The sequence below is a fragment of the Manacus candei genome, unplaced genomic scaffold (assembly GCF_025592945.1).
Source record: "Manacus candei isolate 608988 ecotype Guabito, Panama unplaced genomic scaffold, ASM2559294v1 h1tg000146l, whole genome shotgun sequence".
NCBI classification, from domain to species: domain Eukaryota; kingdom Metazoa; phylum Chordata; class Aves; order Passeriformes; family Pipridae; genus Manacus; species Manacus candei.
The window spans coordinates 409,033-427,370 of record NW_026138194.1 but is presented as its reverse complement, the minus strand read 5'-3'; the positions used below and the strand labels follow the sequence as shown (position 1 = coordinate 427,370).

General features: G+C 42.9%; 1 protein-coding gene across 3 annotated transcripts in view; it reads left to right on the top strand.

Moving 5' to 3' along the window:
- The window catches only part of CHCHD3 (coiled-coil-helix-coiled-coil-helix domain containing 3), a 142,814-nt gene that overhangs the window by 101,283 nt on the left and 23,193 nt on the right, over window positions 1-18,338 (top strand). For all 3 annotated transcript variants that reach the window (XM_051771864.1, XM_051771863.1, XM_051771862.1), the window contains exon 6: window positions 11,120-11,190. In XM_051771864.1, coding sequence (XP_051627824.1) covers window positions 11,120-11,190 — 71 coding nt within the window. The remainder of the gene's footprint in view (window positions 1-11,119; window positions 11,191-18,338) is intronic.

Sequence of the window (18,338 nt, the reverse complement as noted above, 5' to 3'; positions counted from 1 at the left end):
TGATGATCCAACCAAATTCTCACCCAGAAGTCACAAAAGTAATTTCTTCCTATTCTTTTGACCACTTTCCTGGGATCTCCGAAAGCAAACCAGAAGGAGCTGGGAACAAGTGGTGGTTAAAGGGATTTTCACAGAATCACAGAATGTGCAGAGCTGGAAGGGGCTCACAAGGGCCATCGAGTCCAACCCTCAGCCCTGCACAGGATCATACCCAGGAGTCACACCCTGTGCCCCAGAGGATCATCCAAACCCTTCTGGAGCTCTGGCAGCCTTGGTGCTGTGCCCATTGCCCTGGGGAGCCTGCTCAGTGCCCAACCACCCTCTGGGGGAAGAATATTTAATATCCAACCTAACCCTGCCCTGACACAGCTCCAGCCATTCCCTGGGTCCTGTCCCTGGTCCCCCCAGAGCAGAGCTCAGTCCCTGCCCCTCTTCTTCCCCTCACAAGGAGGTTGTTTCCCAGGTTATTTCTCTGATTTTAAGACTTCTTCTTAAGATTTTGGGCTGTAGAGCACAGAAGAGCTGCCTTGGACTCAGCACCGTCTCTGGTACAATTTTGCCAAAACAGCTTCCTGGGTAACCTCAAATTATCTTCTCTTGAGTCTCCAACACCTCTGGACTTGGTTTTTCGTGCAGCTGTGAATGAATGTAATAGAAGACTTAAACTAAGTTGACTTTGTGCTTCTGTAACAAACCTGTGTATTTTAAAATGATGAACCTGTGGATATTGGAATAAAATAGTGGAGTATCCTTATAAACCATTCCTGGGCAACCTGGTCTAGTTTAAGATCTCCCTGCCCATGGCGGGGGGTTGGAACTGGATAATCTTGAATGTCCCTTCCAAGCCAAACCATTGTGGGATTCCAGGATTCCAGGCTCCTGCTGATCCTGCTTTGCTTGTGAGCCACTGTGGTGCCCCATGGTGTGGCTTTTACTCGGCACAAGTGGCCCATAATTAACTCCATGAAAACAACCAGCAGCAGGAATTTGTCATCCTAATTCCTGCACTGCCACCTGTACCTGATGCCACCAAGAGAAGGGATTTCCCAGCTTATATTTCTCAGGCATCACCCCTGGCAGCAGCAATTCCCATTCCTCTGTGCCTCAAAGACTTGGCACGTTCTTCTGCCATTTTTTGGGGGAGGGGGGGCAAAATTTTCTTTGGTACATGGAGAAATAACACCCAATTTTCATTCTTGAGGTGAATATAATTCAAAATGTGTAACGGTGAGATGAGAAGGCAAATAAATAGGCATAATTTAGATGAGGCATCTTGTCTTTGCTGGGAGACATAAATACAGTGGTGCATTCCCACGTGCACCTCCAAGATTGAGCACATTTGTATTAACAGCAGTGCTACAATTACATGCAGATTAGATGCTTGGCTGAATAGCTGTAAGAACTTTGAATAGATTTGTCCTTCTCACAAAGGTTTTCATTTTCTTTGGCAGCTCAGAGTGTTAACAAATTAGAGATCGATGTTCTACCAGGGCAGGGGAGGGAAGTGAAGCATAGCTGGGCAGAAACTTCAGAGACATTAATAGTTGCAGTTAAAAGTATTAGTTAGTGGGGCCTGAAAAACAGAATTGGAAATTCAAATGAGAAGGTCACAGAATTCACTGCTTTTCAGATGTTATCTGCTGCTAACTGAGTTAAGGATTTTACCCCACTTGCTGCACATTGAGTGCCTCTGACAACCACACGAGTCATGGAATCAAACAAACACAGGTAGGAAGGGAATTGTCTTCCTGCAGGACGTTTTCCCACATACAACTGTTGCTCCTTTGTTTCATATCATCACAGATTGGTTTGGTTTGGGAGGGATCTTAAAAAAGATCATCCAGTTCCACCCCTCTGCCATGGGCAGGGACACCTTCCACTAGCCCAGGAATATTTCTTTTGAGTGGGTCTTAGGATTGCCTCTTCCTGTGGCACCTCCAGCAGCTTTGTTTGGGTACCTGGTTGCTGTTTTGTCCCCCTGTAGAAACAGATATGTGGTGACACTGGCTGTCCAAAATCCTCCTTCAGTCCACAACAGTTCCCACATCTCTTCTATCACAGGGACAGGCTGGTCCAGGACCAGTTTCTTCCAGGTTTGGTAAAGGCAGAAGAGAAGGAATTGCACTTGAATTGAAGCCAAGGCAGGAAATGTGGAGTTCTAGGCAAACTCCCCCAAAATCCTGACATTGGTCTTAGCCTTAACTTCCTTATCAGGAAGGATCCTGTAGGCTCAGCCCAGGATCTCAGATTGCTGCCTCACCTTCTTTTTAATTGTGAGGCTTCTCTTCCAGTTTTAATTCCCTCTCCCTGCCTTGCTGCAACTTTTCCCAATTACTACACATAAAAGTGGGACAAAATGAATGCTACAAAAGCTCATCCCCTGATCTGTCCCTGCAGCTTTAGTCTCTGTTTCTGAGTTGTCCTGAAAATCCTCATTGCATGGTTGAAGCCTCTCATTTAGGGATCTTTGGGTGCTTCTCTGAAGGTGCCTTTTGTGCTGGAATTCAGTGTTGCTTTGGGCAGCAGCCATTCTCCTATGGAAAGATAGCCCATTTGCATAGATTCCCATAAAAGCTGAAATATTCCCAGGCACAGAGAACCTTCTGGTCCATCCAGGGGGTTCTGATGACAGTCCCAATGAGGGCAGTCAGTCCCCTTCTTCAAAAATCAGCTCATTATAGGATGTAAAAACAAGAGTAGGAGTCTTCAGCGTTCTGTAGGTTCCCTGCATGAGGAATTGGACATCTTTAGTTTCCTCTCTGGAGCTGAAAACTGCAGCAATTGGCTGACTGGAGCAGCTGCAGCAAATAAGAGGAGTCATAACTTGTATAAAAAATAACTTATCTAAAAATTCAGGCGCAGGCCTGATCTGATGACATTTCAGAAGGGATTACTCCATCCATAGATCATTTGGAGGCACAATGAAGATGCAGTATCACTTGGGATTCTGGATGATGTTTTATGGTTGGTTTTCCATGGCTTGTTAAAATCAATTCTGTGACAAATGGAGGTTTTGAATTCGAATGAAAATGCCATAAAAAAAGGGTCATATTTATAAAGCTGTAATGGAATATCATTTGGAATTTGGGTGTATGCACACAAGAGTAGATGGTCTTACTCTCTCTTTATTATTTCTTCTTCCCTAATTCCTCCCCTCCTTGCTCACTTTGTGCTTTTAGTGGCAGTTTCACAGATTAAACTTGACTGGATGCTTTAAGTTTATTTCTTCTTCCAGTTAATCTTGTCCAGAGGAGGCCCTGGAGCTGCTCCCAGGGCTGGATCCCTCTGCTCTGGAGCCAGGCTGGGAGAGCTGGGAATGTTCCCCTGGAGAAGAGAAGGCTCCAGGGAGAGCTGAGAGCCCCTTGCAGGGCCTAAAGGGGCTTCAGGAGAGCTGGAGAGGGACTGGGGACAAGGCCTGGAGGGACAGGACACAGGGAATGGCTTCCCAGTGCCAGAGGGCAGTGATGGATGGGATATTGGGAAGGAATTCCTGGCCCAGGTTTCCCAGAGAAGCTGTGGCTGCCCCTGGATGCCTGGGAGTGTCCAAGGCCAGGTTGGACAGGGCTTGGAAAAACCTGTGTCAGTCCTGAGTTTGGCTTAAAAGGGTGAAACGACTTCATTTTGGCTTTGGAAATCTTCTCTTTTAAGGCCACACAGATCCCAGGCTGTGTGTCAACAGAATGATTAAAACAAAATGCCTCGTGTTATCCACAAGTGGGTTTGCTGAAGACACTGAGATGAAATGGCCAAAAGTACAATTAAGGGAGGGGAAAAAAAAAAAAAAAAAAAGCTTAACAGCAGCAGAAATGGATTAAAAAGAGGCAAAGAAAAACTTTCCAATTTGCCATTCAGGGAACGGGATCATCTTTGCCCGTGGATGAGCTTTTGAGTCCTTCCGTGGGGGAGGATGAGAAGGGGAAAAAAGAAGTCTTTAAATTAAAAATTCTCCCCTGCTTTCTCAGAGGTGCCAAAACAGCCCAAGCTCCTCGTTCCTTTGGTGGGTGGAGCAGGTGCTGAGCTGAGCCGACGTCAAGCTGGGCTCATTTTTGTCTTTCCCGGCGCTAAAAAACCTGAAGCAAAAAAAGGGCAGATCCGTCTCTCCTTTGTGTGCAAGTCAAAAGTCTTTTTTTTTTTTTTCCCCCTCTGTCAAACAAACTGTTAACTACGTAACTTATTAAATTTAATTAAAAAAAAAATACAAAGTTAAAATAGATTGCACGAATGTCGCCCCCCCCCACATTGAATCCGTTCGGGGATTTAAGAGCCCAAAAGGCTTGAAAGCAAAAAAATTCAATGCCACAAAGCAAGTAATGGTGTTTCTGCAGTGAAAACTCTTTCACCAGGTTTTTAATAAAATAGTGCAGATAGGTGATGTATCTCTAGTGAAATTAAATGAGGGATCTCAAGTTCTCCTGGTTCTTTTGATAATCTTTTATCAGCTTGGATGACACGAGATCTTTCAGAACTTTGCCTGTGCTGAAAATCTGAAGATTTTTCAGCAGAGAGTAAAACATGTACTTTGTGCTTTGAGGTCCCCCATGCAGACAAAACAGTGACCTTCTGAGGGGCTGGAGGGATTTATTTTCTTGCCCAGACCTTTGAAATCAGAGCTGTCAAGCAAAATAATTCTTCTCTTATTCCTTCATAATATGTTCCTTAAGAAGCTTCTGCTCTCACTTCTGTTCAGGGAAGATTATTTCAGGGGCAACCAAGGTGAAAAGACTTTGGCCCATGGTCAGATCTCCTTTTTCTCTGCCTGAATGATGGTGTTATTTATATTTTCTGTGGCTCTGTGTATTTATCAGGGCAAATTGGAGAGATTTTAAATTACAATTGAAGTTCTCTTTCACTTCTCTTCTACAGTCCAGCCCGTGTTTCTCTCAGCTCCCTGGTTTGAAGGTACCTCTGAAACAGGCACCACTTGTCACTCAGTTTGGTTGAAACACGGGCATTGTCTTTGAGCCAAAACCACTGGAATGGTTTGGGTTGGAAGGGACCTTAAAGCTCATCCCATTCCACCCCCTACTATAGACAGGGACACATTCCACTAGCCCAGGTTGCTCCAACCTGGCCTTGGACACTTCCAGGGATCCAGGGGCAGACACAGCTTCTCTGGACAACCTGTACCAACCCCTCCCCACACTCCCAGCCAGGAATTCCTTCCCAATATCCGCCCTAACCCTGCCCTCTGGCACTGGGAAGCCATTCCCTGTGTCCTGTCCCTCCGTGCCTTGTCCCCAGTCCCTCTCCAGCTCTCCTGGAGCCCCTTTAGGCCCTGCCAGGGGCTCTCAGCTCTCCCTGGAGCCTTCCCTTCTCCAGGGGAACATTCCCAGCTCTCCCAGCCTGGCTCCAGAGCAGAGGGGCTCCAGCCCTGGGAGCATCTTCCACAGCAACAGAGAGGACTTTAAAGAGGGGAAGGTGTAATTCTGTAAGTGAAGACCTTTTCATGATTCACATGCCCAGGAACCTCAATCAAAGAGACAAATTCATTTGGCTGTAATATTTACTACAACTTGAGTGGCTTATTTAGTTAAAAGAATCCCAGGAATATCTATGAAATACATGGATCTGGGATGTCATAAACACAGCTGAGCTCTGTGTGTTCGTGCACAGGGTGCTCGATGCAGAACGTTGCAGGCGCTGTTGCATTTCTCTTCTCTTCCCTCCATCCTTCCCACTCCCCTCTCCACTTTGGGGAGAAAACAGCTGCCTTTGGCACTGTTTGGGACTTGTGAAGATCCACAACCCTGATCCAGGTGTGTTGTCACTGCTGCTGAGCTGAGAATTGGACTGTAAGTTTTGTCCTCCTCCTTAAATTAAACAGTGTGTGAATATGCAGAATATACGTCCAGAGTTAATCACAGAGTGGTTTGGGTTGTAGGGACCCTAAAGACCATCCAGTGCCACCCCCTGCCATGGGCAGGGACACCTTCCACTATCCCAGGCTGCTCCAAGCCCCGTCCAGCCTGGACTCAGACACTGCCAGGGATGGGAATAATACATGTATATTTATCTGGGGACTGAGGAAGTGATGTTATAGCACCATTTTTATTCTGTATTTAGGGAAATGACCATTGCCCTTTTATCCTGAGGATTAGGGAGGACTTGTTAAGTGAAACCTTATCTCTGGATTATACCAAGTTTATCTCTAAAGCAGAATCTGAGTGAGTTTCAAAACAAGACCTGAGCCAAGAAACACAGCACACTTCATCTGAGATAACAAATGATTCCTTGATAGCTCGAGTCTCCTGAAGGATTAAAACTTCTTGGCATAGATAGCAGCTCAGTTGATCACTTGAACTGCAATTAAAAAGTAGAACAAGTACACTCAGAATATTGTTTTTGTGTCAGAAATGCTCCTTCATGCTTGAAAATGATAAAAAATTGCGATCGATCCTTACAACTGTTGTGTTCATCTTTATTGATCAGGCCAAAGAAAGATAAATCACAGCCCAAATAAGATTATAGTGGATGTGGGTGTGGGAGGGGACTGGGGGTGATGGAGGACTATTCATCATCTCAGCCCCTGACCCGTCCTCGCTCGCCCCGTCCTCAGTCGCCGCCTAATCCCGGACCTATTGATTCCATCTCCATCCCGGAAAACCTGGACTTGGCTGTCATTGGGCAGCTGGGATTGCTGGATGCGAGGGGGTCACCGGTGTGAGCAGGGTTTCATTTGCACTTTTCTTACTGGCCAATGATGATTTATGAAAAAAATAAACGAGCCCACGTTCCCCGCGCGTGGAAACCTCGGTTCCGGGACAAATGAGTTATTAGGGCTGGATGTGGGAGGCAGGAGAGCAGCAGAGCGCTGTGCTCTCTGAGGTCTGGGCCTGACCTTTGACTGCAGCAGGTCTCAGCCAATTTGTTATAATTTGTGGGGAAAATATTAGCCTTGCAATACAATTTTCCCCCCGTGTCTGGAGGCGGGGGTTCGTTCGGCGATTTCGGTGCGTTTCGAGATTGCAATTCGCCAGGAAGAACCTTGGAAGGTGAAATCTGTAAGTGGAAAAGAAAAATGCTTTTCCTTTCTTTTTTTTTTTTTTTTTTTTTTTTGAGTTAGTTCTGAGTCTTTTGGAATATCATAAAGTTGTTTTTGCTGGAGTGGGCCCTCTTACCTGCCCCCCTCGTGACATGATTTGGCACAGATAGATGTTGCTCAGGACACGTTTACTAACCCAGTGACCACAGGCCCTGTGTCATCTTTGACTTTTACAGAAGACTGATCTCTCCATTTACAGGCTTTTCCCTAAAAACCTTGTTGGCCTTATTGCTCTTTCATACATCAATGTCTTGAGCAAATAAAGCCGGTCACTTTAGCCACTATTAAAATTGGAATGACATTTTCCATGGACTGTGTCGTGCCTTCCATGTATGTTATAGAATCATGGAAGGGTTTGGATTGGAAGGGACCTTAAAGAGCATTTCTTTCCACCCCCTGCCATGGGCAGGGACACCTTCCACTAGCCCAGGTTGCTCCAACCTGCCCTTGGACACTTCCAGGGATCCAGGGGCAGCCACAGCTTCTCTGGGAAATCCATTCCAATCCCTCCCCACCCTCCCAGACAGCAATTCCTTCCCAATATCCCATCTAACCCTACCCTCTGGCACTGGGAAACCATTGCCTGTGTCCTGTCCCTCCATCCCTTGTCCTCACTCCCTCTCCAGCTCTCCTGGAGCCCCTTTAGGCCCTGCAAGGGGCTCTCAGCTCTCCCTGGAGCCTGACATGTTTAACACATGTTAAATATTTTAAAGATTCACAATCGATATTGAGGCATCAGTAACTTGGACCCAGGGGATAAAGTTGTAGGTGGTTAAAATGAGGATTCAGAATGGTTTGATGGAATCCCACAGGGTGTGACTGTGAGAGTTTCGTTGCCATGTTGCCACGACTCCCCGGGATTCCTGATGACTCAAAGCTCCAGAACAGTTCTTGCAAGTGCCAGCACAACCTTTCTGCATCTCCACGACCTGTTTCCACCGTCAGGCAGAGAAAAAAATGCTTTTAGGGAAGTTTTGAGCTGTTTTAACTTTTCTTTATTCCTCCAACTGTGCAGCCAGGTGCCTTAGTTATTAGAGCTGAAATCCAACTGTGCCAAGGCTATAAAAACCTCCTGAAAAATGCCAAGTATATATTATTTAGACATGAAGCATCACAACATTACAGTGATTTGTCTTTGGATATGGGATCATAGAATTCTTTAGCTTGGAAAAGACTTTTAAGATCATTAAGTCCTGCTGTTCCCTCAGCACTGCCAAGGCCACCACTGACCCATGTCCCCAAGTGCCACATCCACAGGGATTTGAAATCCCTCCAGGGATGGACACTCCACCCCTGCCCTGGGCAGCTGTGCCAGGGCTGGACAGCCCTTTCCAGGAAGGAATTTTCCCAATATCCAACTTGACCCTCCCCTGGCACAGCCTGAGGCCGTTCCCTCTCCTCCTGGTCCTTGTTCCCTGGAGCAGAGTCTGACAACCCCCAGCTCCCCCCTCCTGGCAGGGACTTGCAGAGCCAGAAGGTCCCCCCTGAGCCTCCTTTGCTCCAGGATGAGCCCCCCCAGCTCCCTCAGGAATTCTCCAGACCCTTCCCAGCTCCCTTCCCTTCCCTGCACACCCTCCAGCCCCTCCGTGTCTCTCCTGTCTGAGGGGCCCAGAACTGCCCCAAGGATTCCAGGGGGGCCTCCCCAGGTCCCAGCACAGGGAACAATCCCTGCTCTGCTCCTGCTGGACACACTATTCCTGATCCAATCCAGGATCCATTGGCCTTCTGACCCCCTGGGCACACCTGGGCTCATGTCCAACACCCCCAGGGCCTCCCTGGTGAGCCAGGGCTGCTGATAACCCATGGAAAATGGCTCAGTGAGCTCTTCCACCATCTCCCTCAGCACCCTTGGGTAGATCCCATCCCACAGACCAGAGTGTCCCTTAAGTGCTGGAGCTGCTCACTGACCCTTTCTTCTCGGATTATGGGGTCTCCAGTTTGCTCCCCATCCCTTTTTTCCAGCTCAGGGCTCTGGGTACCCAGAGGGGCAAGAGGGCCAAGGGCTGCTGGGCTGGCTGAGGAAGAGTGTGGCAGCAGGAGCAGGGCAGGGCTTGTGCCCCTGGGCTGGGCGCTGGGGAGGCCACCCCTGGAGTGCTGTGTCCAGCTCTGGGCCCTGAGCTCAGGAAGGCCCTGGAGGGGCTGGAGCAGGGGCAGAGAAGAGCAGCCAGGCTGGGGAAGGGACTGGAGCCCAAGTGCTGGGAGGAGAGGCTGAGGGAGCTGGGGGGGCTCAGCCTGGAGAGGAGGAGGCTCAGGGGAGACCTCCTCACTCTCTGCAACTCCCTGCCAGGAGGGGGGAGCCGGGGGGGGTCGGGCTCTGCTCCAGGGAACCAGCAGTAGGACAGGAGGACACGGCCTCAAGCTGGGCCAGGGGAGGTTTAGGTTGGATATTAGAAAGAATTTCTTTGCAGAGAGGGTGCTCAGCCATTGGAATGGGCTGCCCAAGGAAGTGGTGGATTCTCCGTCCCTGGAGGTGTTTAAGGACAGACTGGATGTGGCATCAGTGCCATGGGCTGGGAACCACGGCGGGGTTGGGTCAAGGGTTGGGCTGGATGATCTCGGAGGTCCTTTCCTACCCTTCTGATTCTATAATTCTATGATTCTATGATTCTAATATTAATTTCTTGCAGTGTTGTGAGAATTTTTGATCCCTCAAAGGAATTTAATTTAAAAAAATAAATATATTCTGCATTCTTAGAAGAAACTGAGGTGGATATGAAGTGTGGTACCTGGTTATTCTCCAGGTTGATCGTCTCCAGCAGATCATGTTCCTGCAAGCCTCTTAAACTGGTTATTTTGTTGCTGGACAGGTCCAGCTTCTGTAGTTTTCAAGCTCTCCAGCCAGGACAAGAGGGCACGGCCTCAAGTTGGGCCAGGGCAGGGGCAGGTTGGACATCAGGAGGGAATGTTTTCCATGGAGAGGGATCAGCCATTGGAATGGGCTGCCCAGGGAAGTGGTTGATTCTCTGTCCCTGGAGGTGTTTAAGGACAGACTGGATGTGGCATCAGTGCCATGGGCTGGGAACCAAGGTAGGGTTGGATCAGAGGTTGAACTGGATGATCTCAGAGGGCTTTTCCAACCTGGCTGATTCTGGGATTCTGTGAACAACTGATCTTACTCCTAAAGACTGAGGCAAAGAAGACATTAAGTTTCTCAGCCCTTTCCTGGGCCTTTGTCACTGTGTTTCCTCCCACATCCAATAAAAGATGGAAGTTCTCCTTAACCCTCCCTTGGTTGCTGATATTTTTATTGGTACTTTTGAAATTGTCTGTTGTGGCAGTGGCAGTTTTAAGTTACAGCTGGTCTTTGGCCCTTCTTATTTTCTCCATGCCATGACCTCACACCATCTCTGTATTCCTCTGGAATATCCTACCCCTTCTTCTAAAGTTCAGAAACTCTCCTTGCCATTTTAACACATGGAGAAGTTCCGTTTCTTGCTGATCCTGTCTTGCCTTCATTCTGGAAGGGAATGACTTGGTGGAACTGAGTCAAAGCCATTCCTGGGCTTAAGGGAGATGAAAACATGTTCTGAAATTAAAATTAAAATTAAAATTAGTGACTGATTGGAGCGACCTGGAAGTTTGGAATATCACAATAACTCCCCGCAGAGGCATTTTTAAGGCAAAGACTAAAAGAGAAAAGTTAAAATGTGGTTAATTTATTGTGTGGCTTTGAAGTTTGGCTCAAGTGTCACCTGTAAACCAGATGGGGAGATGTGTGTAAATAACACAAATTAGGGACATGGAAAGAAGGAAGGATTCAGTATTTTGATTTTTCTTTCTGATGAAGAAGTTTCAAGGCCTCCAGGAACACCTTGTGCTACATGTGGGATTCTTACCCCGTGTCTCTTTAGAATTTCCTCTCTCCTTCATAACCTTCCAGAACAAAGAGGACACACTTATTTAAAAAGTAATCTTTGAAATTTTGTGTATATTTCATTTTATGGTCAGGTTTTGAGGGGTTTTTTGAGCAACTTAAATGGATAAAATATCCAAATTAGCTGTATTAACTAGATATTATGATGCATATAAATGACATTGTTTAAAACCTGGTTTTATTTTGTTTTCTTCCCTTCCCAGAGTGCCCAGTTCTACAAAGTCACCACAGAGCAATACCAAAAAGCTGCTGATGAAGTGTCAGCTCGGTTCAAGTAAGTCTGTTCCCCTGGGTTTTTTTGATTCTGGCAGCTGGAGGAGTTTTTATCCCCATTAAAATGCACAATAATTCCCCTTCCCCCCCCTCATAGATCCTATCAATCCATGCTGGTTATTGAAAGGAGGGAATTTGGAAGAATTTGGAAGCCAGTGTATAGAAACCATAAGCTGCATAGAAACAGGATGCAGAGTTAAAATATATTAATTAATTTATAGTTGATAAGAAGCGTGGGAATACTCTAAAAATATATTCCCCTTTCTCTAATGGAGCACCAAAAACACAGCTCCAACTTTACATGACAATGGTGTTCATCCCGTGCCTGCATGATGGGAAAGATTTAAATTGGGAGCTTCACTTTGCCCTGAGCAGTGAAGGTCAAATTAAATAATTTTGATTAGTCCTGAAGATGGTTAAATAAAGATCCAGTAATTGGTGGATCAAAGGGACTCTGACCCTTGGCCCTGGACTCTTCCCTTTTGGCTGCTTCATCCCTGAGGCAGAAGGTTCCATTTATCATTTTAGTGAGGAGACAGAGGGAACTTTTCACACCCTTTCTGGTCTCTGCTCTAACCCAGAAATGCTGCATGAAATGAATTATTCTACGATGATTTTTAGGTCTTGTCGGAGGGATTTTCTTTTGGTTCCGTGTTTTGTTTTGACTTTGGGTGAGAAAATCCCTTTTGAGCCGCTGATAATGATGCAAATAAAATTCTTTAATGTGAGATAAACCTCATTTTGGCTCTTAATATCTTGAATTGTTGGATATCCTCCAGTGTACCTGTAAATCTTTGTGCTGGTTAATGTGCTGAGGACTGAATTGATGTGTCCCTTAACAAGAGGGACAAGGTGACCCTTGATCAAGGGCTGATTTTGGGATAATTTGGAGGGTGTCCCATTAAATCTGGAAAAGCAGGGAGGTTGGGATAAGATTCCCATTAAGTGGGTGTCTCCTCCCTGGGTTACACTGAGGTTTTTAAATCTCATTATTGCCTAATTTCACTTGCATTATTCCAAAGGGAGGGTTTTTGGGGTTTGAAACACCCGATCCTGAGGTACCAGCTCAGAGCTCTGACTGGGGTTTTGTGGGAAATGGGCTTTGGGATTGGGTTTTTCTTCTGGTATATGAATGATTTCCCAAGTAAATCAAATACTTTGGGGTTCCTTTTTGCACAAATGGAGCTGTTAGATATTGCAGAGGAAAGGGAAAAAATAGGAAGTAAAAAGGGGAAAAAATAGGAAGTAAAAGGGGAAGATTTAGGAAGTAAAAAGGGAAAATAGGAAGTAAAAAGGGAGAAATAGGAAGGAAAATGGGAAAATTAAAAAGTAAAAAGGGAGAAAATTAGGAAGGAAAAAAGGAAAAGTTAGGAAGTAAAAAGGAAAAAAGGAAGTAAAAAGGGAAAAAATAGGAAGTAAAAGGTGAAAAAATAGGAAGTAAAAAGGGGAAAATTAGGAAGTAAAAGGGGAAAAATAGGAAGTAAAAAGGGGAAAAATTGAAGTAGAAAGGGTAAAAATTAGGAAGTAAAAGGGGAAAAATAGGAAGTAAAAGGGGAAAAAATAGGAAGGTAAAAGGGGTAAAAATTGGAAGTAAAAAGGGAAAATTTAGGAAGTAAAAAGGGAAAAATAGGAAGTAAAAAGGGAAAAATTAAAGTGTAAAAAGGGAGAAAATTAGGAAATAAAAAGGGGAAAAATACGAAGTGAAAGGGGAAAAATAGGAACGTAAAAGAGATAAAAATTGGAAGTAAAAAGGGAAAAAATAGGAAGTAAAAAGGGGAAAAATAAGAAGTAAAAAGGGAAAAAATAGGAAGGGGGAAAAATAGGAAGTAAAAGGGGAAAAATAGAAAGTAAAAGGGGAAAAATATAGGAAGTAAAAAGGGTAGAAATTAGGAAGTAAAAAGGGAAAAAATAGAAATTAAGGGGAGAAAATCAGAAAGTAAAAAGGAAAGAAAAGAACAAAAGGGAAAAAATAGGAAGTAAAAAGGGGAAAAATAGGAAGTAAAAGGGGAAAAATTAGGAAGTAAAAAGGGTAAAAAATAGGAAGTAAAAAGGTTAAAAAATAGGAAGTAAAAAGGGAGAAAATTAGAAAGTAAGGGGAGAAAATCAGAAAGTAAAAAGGAAAAAAAAAGAAGTAAAAAGGGAAAAAATAGGAAGTAAAAGGGGAAAAAATGGAAGTAAAAATCAGGGTGTTCTTACAAATAGTCCCACTTTATTGGGACAGGGCTGCAATTATTCACCAAGTTTTATTGAGACAGCTTGGATTTCTTCCCCTTTTTAAGCTACACCTCTTTCAAGAGTCAAGTGCTCTTATTATATATTAAATATTTCCTGGGTTTTTTATACAATGAGTCTACAATTAGTGACCAAGTTTTATTGAGACAACTTGGATTTCTTCCCCTTTTTAATCTACACCTCTTTCAAGTGTCAAGTACTCTTATTATATATTAAATATTTCCTGTTTTTTTAATACAGTTAGTCTGCAATTATTTATCAAGTTTTATTGACTTGAATTTCTTCCTGTTTTAAGCTGCACCTCTTTCAGGAGTCAAGTGGATACTGTTATTAGATATTAAATATTTCCTGTTTTTTTAATACGAGTCTACAATTAGTTATCAAGTTTTATTGACTTGAATTTCTTCCCCTTTTTGCTTTAGAGCAAAGAGAAGTGGATACTATTATTATGTATTGAATATTTCCTGGTATTTTTTATACAATGAGTTTACAAGTAATTACTAAGTTTTATTGACTTGAATTTCTTCCTCTTTTTAAGCTACATCTCTTTCAGGAGTCAAGTGGATACTATTATTATATATTAAATATTTCCTGGTATTTTTATACAATGAGTCTACAATTAGTGACCAAGTTTTATTGAATTGAATTTTTTCCCCTTTTTAATCTACACCTCCTTCAAGAGTCAAGTGGATACTATTATTAGATATTAAATATTTCCTGGTATTTTTTATACAATGAGTTTACAGTTAATTGCCAAGTTTTATTGACTTGAATTTCTTCCCCTTTTTAAGCTACATCTCTTTCAAGAGCAAAGAGAAATGGACATTATTGTTATTATTATTATTACTATTATTACTATTACTATTATTATATATTAAATATTTCCTGGGTTTTGTATACAGTTAGTCTACAATTAGTCACCAAGTTTTACTGAGAGAACTTGAATTTCTTCCCCTTTTTAAGCTACACCTCCTTCAAGAATGAAGTGGATACTATTATTATATATTAAATATTTCCTGGTATTTTTATACAATGAGTCTACAATTAGTCACCAAGTTTTATTGAATTGAATTTTTTCCCCTTTTTAAGCTACATCTCCTTCATGAGTCAAGTGGATACTATTATTAGATATTAAATATTTCCTGGTATTTTTTATACAATGAGTTTACAATTAATTGCCAAGTTTTATTGACTTGAATTTCTTCCCCTTCTCTTTCAAGAGCAAAGAGAAGTGGACATTATTATTATTATTATTATTATTATTATTATTATTATTATTATTATTTTATGAAATATTTCCTGGTTTTTGTATACAGTTAGTCTACAATTAGTGACCAAGTTTCGTTGAGATAACTTGAATTTCTTCCCCTTTTTAATCTACACCTCTTTCAAGAGTCAAGTACTCTTATTATATATTAAATATTTCCTGGTATTTTTATACAATGAGTCTACAATTAGTCACCAAGTTTTATTGAATTGAATTTCTTCCCCTTTTTAATCTACACCTCCTTCAAGAGTCAAGTGGATACTATTATTAGATATTAAATATTTCCTGGTATTTTTTATACAATGAGTTTACAATTAATTGTCAAGTTTTATTGACTTGAATTTCTTCCCCTTTTTGAGCTATATCTGTTTCAAGAGCAAAGAGAAATGGACATTATTATTATTATTATTATTACTATTATTATATATTAAATATTTCCTGGGTTATGTATACAGTCAGTCTACAATTAGTTACCTAGTTTTATTGAGATAACTTGAATTTCTTCCCCTTTTTAAGCTACACCTCTTTCAAGACTCAAGTGAATACTATTCTTATATATTAAATATTTCCTGGATTTTTTATCCAATGAGTCTACAATTGGTTATCAAGTTTTATTGACTTGAATTTCTTCCCCTTTTTAAGCTACATCTCTTTCAAGAGCAAAGAGAAATGGATATCATTATTATTATTATTATCATTATCATTATTATTATTATTATTATTATTATTATTATTATTATTATTATTATTATTATATGAAATATTTCCTGGGTTTTGTATACAGTTAGTCTACAATTAGTCACCAAGTTTTGTTGAGATAACTTGAATTTTTTCCCCTTTTTAAGCTACACCTCTTTCAAGAGTCGAGTACTCTTATTATATATTAAATATTTCCTGGGGTTTTTATACAGTTAGTCTACAATTATTTACCAAGTTGTATTGAGATAGTTTGAATTTCTTCCCCTTTTTAATCTACACCTCCTTCAAGAGTCAAGTGAATACAATTATTATTGTATATTAAATATTTCCTGGATTTTCCTTCCTCCATTTAGTCCCGGAAAGTCCATCAATCCCTAATTAACCCTATTACAAAGGGGGAAAATACAAATATCCCAGATGGATTTGCAGCCAAGCTGTCCGGATTGCCCCGATATTCCGACTGCCCGTCAGAAATGTTTTATCTCGGCCAGGTCCCGATTCCCATCGCTCAGATTGGGAATTATCAAACGGTGCATCTCGTTCCCATTGATCAAACCCTAAAGGAGCGGGTTCAGGCAGTTCCTGCAGCTCCCAAATCCCATTAAACCCCCATTACGTCGGAGCGACGTTCCCGACGCTTCCATTAGAACCCGAGTGATTCCATTATGGAGGTGGCTCTGTTAATAACCAGAGGTTTACACAAGAAGAGAAGAATGCCATATTACAGGAAGAGAACCAGGCTCTGGGCAAGGATTTGAACTTTCCCTAATCAAATTGTACCTTTGGATTGTGGGTTTGGGTTTTTTTCCCCTGAATTTGAAGTTCGGCAGCTGCGGTGGTGACATTTTTATTCCCCCGTGGAATTTAGAGCTGAGTAACATCTTCATTATTCATTTAGGAGCAGAGTAAGCAGATAGGGCATATTCAGCCTAAAATAAATGGGTTTTGTCTTCTGTGGGTTTTGATTCCTTGTGGGAGATGTAGCTTTTTCCAAAATATCCTACCTTTCCCCTCCTGCTCCGCTGCTCTCATTGACAACACGGAGTTGCTTCTTGCTGCTGGTTTTTTGGGCAAAAACTTAGTTCCCAGCCCCGGGTCCAAACCCCAGGGCCTCTTTGGGGATTGCCTGATCCTTTTGGTGGTGTGGTTTTGCCACAAAATGTAATTAATTCCCCAAATTTTGCTCGAGGAATAATGTGTCGCTTCCAAACTCCTGCGTCTACAGCAAACCCAAATTCTGGATTTTGTGCATCGGAGTGCAGGGTTTGGATAGATCAGACTCACGGAATATCCTGACCTGGAAGGGAACCACAAGGATCATTGATCCAACTCCTGGTTCTGCAAGGACAATCCCAACAATCCCACCCTGTCCCTGAGGGCGTTGTCCAAATGCTCCTTGAGCTCTGGCAGCCTTGGGAGCCTGGATGAAATTCCTGGAGGAAATTATCCAGCACTAACAGCTGTAATCACATTTGGAAATTTAGGTGTTTGTTCTGAATCCCAGCTTTTGGTGGCTTTAATTCCCCTCACTGTGAGACTTTTGGGCATGAAGCTTTGCCATGAGGAGAAATTCCTCTGGGGAACTGTTTGAAGGTTTGGGATTTGCTCAGGCTGCTTCACACAGTAAAATCTACACATATCCCAGCCATTTTCAGAGCAGTTTTACAGACCAAATCGATCCACTTCAGGTGATCCTGGATCATTTCCATCACTCTGATGGGTGTGGGGACTCATTTATCTCCAAGCACTTAGAATCTGGAAAATATCTTCAGCAGGAATATATTTGATTTGACTCAGGACAAGAATGAATGGGGATAAATGACAAATCATCAGTCTTCCTTTGATTGCTGACTTCTGCATCACAAAGCTTGGTTTCTCAGTGTTTGCTGAAAATAAAATTTAAAGCATCATCAGCATCATCACAGAATTGGAAAGAACCTTAAAGGATCATCCAGTTCCACCCCTGCCATGGGCAGGGACACCTTCCACTAGAAATTGTGTTGGATGCTCAGCTGTAAATATTTGAAATACTGGGAGTATTTCCTTGGAGCTGTGTTTTGACTAATATTCTTTTGAACTGTAAGTGAAGCTGAGGGAGTGTGTCATGAAGCCACATTAAATGAACAGCAGTGTTGGATCTTCAAATACAATTGTCTCACAAAGCAGTGATGCTGATTTTCTGGACATTGGAAAAAAAAGATAGAGAGGAAACAACCTTTTTATCGATGACATTGGAGCGAGTCCAGGGGAGTGTGGCTTTATTTCACTGTCCTCATTACCCCTCCTCTGATGTTGGGGCACATATGGTGACTTTGAAGTGGCTCTTCTTCACTGTAAATTAGGAATATTGATAGTTCCTTTATGCAAACATCCTCAGGAACTATCCTGTTGTACTCACGTGCTGCTGTGACACAGAAATCCGTGTTGCAGAGAGCCAGGCAAATCACTCCTGCTTTCTTTCTGCTTGTGCAGATCCCCTGCTGAGAAACTCTCAGATTTTGTCATTCCTTTTGTACCTTAATTAGAATTATAGAATCTCAGAATGGTTTGGGTTGGAAGGGAACTTCAAAGCTCCTCTCATTCCAAGCTCCTTCCCGGGGCATGGACACCTTCCACCAGACCAGGGTGCTCCAACCTGGCCATGAATTAACAGTGGCTGCTCTTAAAAACTAAAGTTGAAAGTACAGAATATGAGTTATTTGTGAAACACTACACAGTGTTTTTTCAATAACAGAAAATGGAAAGCTATTAAAAATCCTTGGACAGATCCTTCAGGCTTCCTGCCTTTAGTTAAGCTGCCTTCGCTCAGCCAAGGACGATGAGCTCAAGGCAGAAACATCCTGAATTAATCTTTCCTCTTACAAATACAGTGAGTATTTGTGGTGCTTTGTCAGGGAACAATCCTTTCAGTGCTGTTTGCCCTGCTGATGCTGTGGCTGGCAGAAGGATTG